Raw genomic sequence first — 7,824 nt, forward strand, 5'->3', positions numbered from 1 at the left:
GGAGGTTTCTCAAACCCAGCCGCTCGTCCTGAGCCTGGTTCTGGAGGCTTCTTCCTGTTAAAAGGAAGTTTTTCCTTTCCACTGTCTCCTTTGTTCTTGTTCAGGATGGGAGACTGTGACAAAGTGAAGATTCAACACGGTCTGCTGCTTCCTTAGATAAAGAACTTTACTTACTGGATTTTAAAATGTACGTGAATGTTTTTAAAGTGTCCTGAGACGACTTCTGTTGGGACTTGGAGCTACAGAAATAAACTGAATTGAATTCTAAATATATGTTTAAATTCATATTGAAATTATTTTTGATGCGGTGCGACCTGCTAGTGCTCAAACTGTGTGTAGAAGATGACTCCACTAACCTCCACAAGTGATCAGATGATGTTTGTTCCCTCGCACATGAACCGCTGCCTGTGTGTGCAGGTCCTGTCTGAGGAAAGCTTCGGAGGTGGCCTGTTTGCTCCGCAGCGGTCACCTGACCGTGGCTCTGCAAGGTGAGTCACGTGACGCCGGACCGCGGCTCATATTGTTCGGTTCATTCATTATTCACGTCCTCACCGCCGCTGAAGGAGCCGTTTACCACGAGCAGCCACGCTCCACCGAGCCGACACGCACACCTCAGGAGAGCTTCGTGCAGGAGGTCACCGCTGCTAGTTTACACGAGATAAACCCAGACGAACAGGTTCCAACATCTATTCATCAGATTTAAATTCATGTCAAAGCATTTGCCTTTGAAGCAGCAGCAGATCACTCCGTTGCACTTCATGCTCAGTTTCTCTGAACTCTTGGTCAGTAAATTGTTCCTCCCTTCTTGGAGTAAATTCTACTTTTTGTGTGTTTTCCTGTGATTGATTGTATTTGGAGCTTGTGTGATTCCACAGTTAAACCTGGGATTTTAGGATCTGGATGCTGCTGCAGTTCAGGAATTTTTGTCTTCGTGTTGAAAATGGATTTTATTCACTCGGGATGTTTGGCGTTAAACTTGGGCCAAAGAAGAAGAACTTCTGATGGTATCGCTTTAAAAACATGAAGGAAAATCACACAAGTGTCCAAATGTTTTTACTGTGTTTTAAGTGCAAATCAATCTTTTTTTTTTTTTTACTGTCCAAATGAGCCGTTTTTAATATTGTTATACATTTACATGGATAACTATTAAAATGTGAAGTTGTCACAGTGCGGTGCAGCAGTCTGCTGTGCTGCTCAGTGATGAAAACACAATGATCACCGTTATTTTTGGTCAATTCTGTAATCACAAATATTGTAAATGATTAATCAGTACGTTTGGAAACTGCGTTTATCACACTTTAAAAATAACAAATGGCATCGAAGGTGATTATTTTTAAATTCCTGTTAGAGTGAATATAAAAGTAGGCTCCTGTATTAAATATTAAACGCATAAAAAGTAAATCGTTTGGATCAGAAATGAAAACTACAGCTTTGATCGCGCTTTTCTCTCCGATAGGAAAAGAAACATCTGGACGCTCCCGGGTGATTTATGCTGTTTCACATGTGTCTCGTTGTGTTGGAAGTTTAAACTGCTGTATTTCTGCTGCTTTGAGCTGCAGATGTTTGTTTGTTTGTTTGTTTGTTTGTTTTGATCAGAGGAGTCGGCACCGAGGGCATCCAGTAGCTCCAGCAGCAGATTATTGTTGGTCTTCAGCTGTTTATTTTTCATGACGTGAACTTTGATCAGGCTGGATGGATGAGCTAAATGATAATTAAAGGGATATTGTGCAGATGGTGTTTTAACCAGATGGATTTCTAATCATCTGATCTCCAGTTTTTGATCAGCACAGACACATCTCTGAATTATTCTAACGGAGCCAGCTTGTTTACTTTGTGCTGCTGCTCTTGAACCTTTTCTGCGACTCTGGAAGTGAGAAACGTTGTCGGTTTATCACGCTCAGTCCTTCTGCTGCAGATCTTACTGACTCGACCAGAAAGACGTTCCTCTGAGCATCAAGGTTCACGCTCGATAATCCAGGTAAAAAAGTCCAACAATGTTCCGTCAGGTCATCTGGAGGGGTTCCTGTGAGCATTACAAAATCCTCCAGGAGATTATTTTTATCTTTTCTCAGTCTCAGAAGAACGTCCTTGTCCTTCATCGTTTCCTCCCTCAGTCTGCCTCTCATCCTCCGTCTCTGTTAAGTTGTACAGAAACAGCAAGTTGAATTAAATGGTGGATAAAAAAGAAATGTTTCTCCCTTCTGAGCGCTAAAGTGGAAAACTGGCTCAACGGCGTTCCTGTCTGCTGATGTTAAAATTACTCTGCGTGTTTTACAAGTGATGGCTCATAAAGATGTGGTCCGGTCATTAAGTGGAACAGGAATGTGACTAATGGACTCGTGTGACCTCATATTAATAGAGATCTGTGAAGATGAAGATAAATGCTCCGAACAGTCGGACCTTATGAACGGCATGCTCTGCCCTGACAGAGGTGGAGGACCGGGACCTGAGCTGCGTGGTGTCCAGCCTGGTGCAGGTGATGTGTGACCCGCACTGTCGGACCCAGCAGGGCTTCCAGGGCCTGGTGCAGAAGGAGTGGGTGATGTCGGGCCACCGCTTCTACAGCCGGATCAACTACCACCGCGACAGTGACAAGGAGGAGGTGAGGTCCGCTTCTGAGCTGCAAATACAGCCCTGTGGTGTAACAGGAAGTGACCTCGCCGTGCTACTGAAGCAGCAGCAAAACATCACACGAGGCGCCGCACAAACATCTGAGTTTTGTTTGCTGCTGTAAACAAACGGTCCTGCCTCAGAGGGATTAAATCCTAATCCAGACGACTCTGGGCCAGATGCACCCCGAGGCTCTCTGGATAATTATAACCAATTAAAGAAAACACTAGAAACATAAATTACAAGCATTTCTAAAAAAAAAAGTCAGAATTAAGTGGTGAATAAAATTAGATGTAAATGAAAATTTCTGCTTTTATGAGAAGAAATGTATTAAATGTCCAACAAACTGACCGAGTTAGTTTTTTATTAAAGTGGGATATTTTATGTAGCATGTAGACTTTCATATTGTTAAAACTATATTTTATATGATGATGTATTTATATAACACTGTTTATTTCAATCAAATCTTCCAATACTTGTTGCTGCTCAGGGAAAATATATTGAAGGTTAACGAGCAGGAATGTCTTTTATTTGTGTTCAATGGAAAAAGCAGCAGATCTCTGTCCTAAACTGTGGTAGTCGATTTAATCCAGTAAAATAAATAATGATAATAATAAATTAATTAAAATAGTTAATAACTTAATAAAAATATATATTTTATAAAAATGTAATATAATAAGAAATCAAATAAAATCAGTTGTGAGGATGTCCGGTGGTATTTCTACTTTTACTAAAGTACGATTTTACTTGGGACTAACTTTAAAGTGCACAGGTTGCAAAGATCTCTGTAGCTTCTAGTGAAGGATGCTGGTTTTCATTCAACCTTTATTTAAACCGGTTAGTCCCATTGAGCCACGAGCACTCATTTACAAGAGACACAATTTACTGTTTCTGTGTATTTGACACAGAAAAACAATGATCAGCTTGAGGAACAAGAACATGTGTAAGAACGTGACACGTCAGGTAGATTGTTGGTCCGATTTGTTTATACTGAATTAGTTTTTATGAAAGTTTTTTCAATATAAACTGTTTGATTGTTGACGGGCAGTGAACTTGACAGGCCGTAATATTTTGGCACTTTAAAGTTTCAAACTAAGCTGTAGTTTTATTCAAATCTGTTCTAATAGCAAACGGGAGTTCCATTACTTCCAGTCAAAGTGGAGGGGGCGTTTTCACTGTAAAGGGGGCGGGGCCATGAGGTCTGGTATCTGAATGTGGCGTTCTGATGCACACTGAGGTTCATCAGATCGTCCACCTGATTCCTTCTGAATCTCGTAGGCAGTCCTGCTCGCTGCATGGGCGAGTTAAAGTGCAGCTTTTTATTTGTTTGACACTTTTCATGCTGCGCAGAGTCTCCCGTCTTTAACTGGTTGTTGTTCTTCTTCCTCGCTCCATCCTCCTCTTCATTAATAAATATTTGTATTTCTCCTCCCACCAGTCTCCAGTCTTCCTGCTCTTCCTGGATTGTGTTTGGCAGCTGTGGTTCCAGTTTCCCTCTCGCTTCCAGCTGACGGATGACTTCCTGTTGGCCGTGCACGACAGCGTTCACCTGCCGCTCTTCTGCACCTTCCTGGCAAACTGCCAGCGGGAGCGGTGCAAACGTTTACGGGTACCGAACACCTGAGACATTTGGGTTTCCTTCCTCTTGGAAGCGGGCAAACTGCACAGACTCACAACTGTCTGATCTGTCCCTAGAACCTGGGCCAGTCCTACACCCCCGTCAACGGCTGGAGAGACGTTCCAAACCCGGACTCGTCCTCAGACCCGTCTGATCCTCCTCTGCCCCCGGTGTGGGACTGGGCCCTGCAGTACAGCCAGGAGAGACGAGATCGTTTCACTCAACCCGTCCCACCTTCTCCTCCGCTCCAACCTCTGCTCAACGGCAACCTCAACACCAACCCAGATGCTCACAAGGTACATCTGCCTCACCTTGTAGTCCTGGGGGTCCACTCAGCACCTACAAACATCTACTCATTTTTTTTAAACGACATGGGGGGTTTGATCAGCGGCGACCACAAGGTTCTGTTGATGCGTTCTGTTTGTGCGACGCCACACCTCCATCTTGTGGCGACCATAAAACATGAACTGTAACTGTGACAAAGTTGCACTAATTAAATAGTTGCGTCGTCTTAAAGCTCGTGGAGCTGAACAGCAGCACTGAGGTTCTGCTTCAGGTAGAAGTGCAGATTAGCAGAATAAAGGGTCCAAATAGCATCTAATTTAATCTGATTCAAATTACCACTATTTTATTTTGTTAAAATTTGATCTTCCATCCATCGTCTTTACCCGCTTCTTCCTTTTCGGGTCGCGGGGGTCACAGGTGTCCATGTCCAGCAGTCGTAGAGAGATGGGCGGACACCTGGACAGGTCTCGAGTCCATCACAGGGACACACATGACCGTATGACACCGACATATGACACCGATGACCTTCTTGCTGAGAGGCGGCAGCTCTACCAACTGAGCCACCGTGCCACCCAAATTTGATCTTTGGTCTATTTGATGGAAACAAAATGCTAAATTGACTTCTGTTAGAGAGCGACACAGTGGCTCAGTTGGTAGAGCTGCCACCTCTCAACAAGAAGGTTACCGGTTCAAATCCCAGCCTGGGACTCTTCTGGGTGGAGTTTGCATGTTCTCCGTGCTGCGTGGGTTTCCTCCCACAGACCAAAAACATGCATGTTGGGCTGATTGGTGACTCTAAATTGTCTCTAGGTGTGAAAGGTTGTCTCCATGTGTCCCTGTGATGGACTGGAGACCTGTCCAGGGTGTCCCCCTCACACAGCGATAGCTGGATATGGGCACCTGTGACCCGGAAAGGAAGAAAGATGGACGGACGGACGGACGGACGGACTTTTGTTAGTTCTGTTACATTTAAAGGCGTTCTTGTGTCAGAAGTTTTACTAACAGTGCTTTTCTGTTCTTTCTGTCACCAGCTGACCGACACCGTCCCCGGCTCAGTGTTCCTGCTCTCTCGAGGCACCTTCACCTGCCCCCCCAACCTGCCGCCCTGGCGCAGCGGTACCTCAGGCGTTTACAAAAAGAGCCATCGCAGGGCGCCGTCCACTGAGGGCGTTCCCGGCCTGGAGAAGCTGCTGAAGGCCCTCACAGAGTTTCCTCAGAGCATCCCCTCCAGCTTTGGTCCGCAGGGGCCTCTCGACCCCTACGAGCCCTTACTGCCCCTCCTCATGGGGCCCTGCGTGGGCCTGTGGAGGGGGTGCTACCTGCGGGGGGCGCTCCATGCTCAGGTATGTGGTGGGACTTGTGATTTAGTGGGAATCTTCTCTGAAGAATCGGGTCATTTATAGGAAATTAAATAGAAAAGAAGTCATTTAGTCAGAAAGCATCAGCTGGACTGCCGGGTGTAAATATCTCGGAGTCGAGCGCGTGTCTCTGCGATGTTCTGCGTGGTGCGACCGTTCGTCCACCAGATGACGTTACTTCTTTCACGTTTCAATCAGCTGGAGCAGCTGGTGGATAACTCCATACAAGGATGTGGTCCGGGCTCTGAGGCTGCACAGCAGGACCATCGTCTCTATGGTGATGATAAGAATAGTTGAGGGCTGTGTGGGTGGGCGTGCTCGCCTCATTCACTGGAGCTGCTGAGGAAATGTGTTAAGCTGCAGATCTGACTCACGTTTAGTTTAGAGACATCTGTCGTCTTCGCTTCATCAATAGATCGTAACGTTTAGTCACCGTAGAAGCACCTTCTGAAAGCTCCAGCTTTGTTGGACGTTTTATCAGAATTCGTAACAAACACACGCCTGTTGGACGTTTTGATTGTGGACGAGGTCTAAAACTTACGGAGCAGCCAAGAGAACATGAGATGTTCACTGTAACGCTCCTGCATCTTCCAGCACCGTTCACCTGACGTGAAGTTCCAGTTTAAAGTGAACTTGATCAAACGGCCTCAGGTGGCGTCTTTGGACCCGTTTGAGTCCCGTAATGTCCTGTGCCGAGCTGAAGAGTCCGCTGACTGTCCTGTTTCTGTCCCCAGGCCTTTTCTCATCCCGTCTCCACCAACAGCCTCCATCCTGTGGAGCGTCTGGCTCAGGAGGTCCAGCAGCTCAAAGACAAGCTCGCACAAATATCCTCCGGTGCGAGTTCCGACTCGCCCGCCGTGACGCCCGAGCCCCAACGAACAGACACCAACCTGAACCGAAGCACTAACAGCACTTTCCTCCACCCGACGTCCAGGACTCAGGTCTCGGGGGCACCCAGAGTGACGCCCCCACCTACCTCCACCAACCACCAAACCTCCACCGTAACGCCGCTGTCCAGACCTGGCAACGCAGGCGCTGGAGGCAGCAACAAGCACTCCTTCCTTTTCAGACACTCTTCAGTGACAGACGCTCGCCACCACCCCCGATACTTCCCCCCACCCACTAATGCCAAGCTGCCCAAGAGCAACGGAGCGTCTGTGGGTTTCTGAGGTCTTACTGGTTTCTGCTGCACCCCAGGACTGGAACCAGTGTTTTTTCTCATTAAGTGTAGAGCGCAGTGAGACTGACGTGCACGTGCATTTTACTCTGAGCAAACAAAAACATTTAATTTGAACGTGTGATCTTGGAGCTGCTTCCTACAAACTGGGCTCGTAATATTAACAGAACGATCTGGCAACAACAAGTTTGTGTCTAAAATCAAACAAGGATTTAAATAATTTGTAAAATGCGAGTTTGTCCTCGTAAGAAATCTGTTTCATTTTGACTAGAAGGAATCTACAGCACATCTCCACTCTGACCAGTAAATGTTAAATCACTCAAACTTTTACAGATCCATTAAACTTTTTTTATATCTGTACGATTGGAATTATATAAAACTTTATATTCAGATTAATACAAGTAGCATAAATCATTTTTTTATTTTAATACTGACGAGTAAGGATGTTGCTGTGACCGGGAAAATGCTTTTATTGAAATCTAAAAATAGTACCGTATTTTCTGGCGTATAAATCGCATCAGTCAAAAAAAAAAAAAAAAGCGTCATGAAGAGGAAAAACATATAAGTTGCATTTATTTTGCGTCACTGCTGACCCATTGCATTTATTAAGTTTAATGGTCAGAACAGCTTCATTTTGCCTGGGCGGCGCAGCACCATCCATCCATCGCAGCCAGAGCCTCAAGCACCTCCGCCTGCACCAGCTGCGTGAAGCGAGCGCGCACGGGAGGCCTCGCTGTTGCAGTTCTTTGAAATTTAAAGTGTCAGTCAAAAATTGC

General features: G+C 45.7%; 1 protein-coding gene across 1 annotated transcript in view; it reads left to right on the top strand.

Annotated features, from left to right (window-relative positions):
* Nucleotides 1-7,590, top strand: part of mtmr11 (myotubularin related protein 11) — a 35,058-nt gene extending 27,468 nt beyond the window's left edge. The window contains exons 12-17 of the mRNA XM_037676719.1: nt 418-488; nt 2,430-2,602; nt 4,049-4,219; nt 4,306-4,524; nt 5,545-5,856; nt 6,606-7,590. Coding sequence (XP_037532647.1) covers nt 418-488; nt 2,430-2,602; nt 4,049-4,219; nt 4,306-4,524; nt 5,545-5,856; nt 6,606-7,040 — 1,381 coding nt within the window. The 3' untranslated portion in view covers nt 7,041-7,590. The remainder of the gene's footprint in view (nt 1-417; nt 489-2,429; nt 2,603-4,048; nt 4,220-4,305; nt 4,525-5,544; nt 5,857-6,605) is intronic.
* Nucleotides 7,591-7,824: the final 234 nt, after the last annotated feature.

This window comes from Nematolebias whitei, chromosome 5 (assembly GCF_014905685.2).
Source record: "Nematolebias whitei isolate Nwh7 chromosome 5, NemWhi1, whole genome shotgun sequence".
Classification (NCBI taxonomy): domain Eukaryota; kingdom Metazoa; phylum Chordata; class Actinopteri; order Cyprinodontiformes; family Rivulidae; genus Nematolebias; species Nematolebias whitei.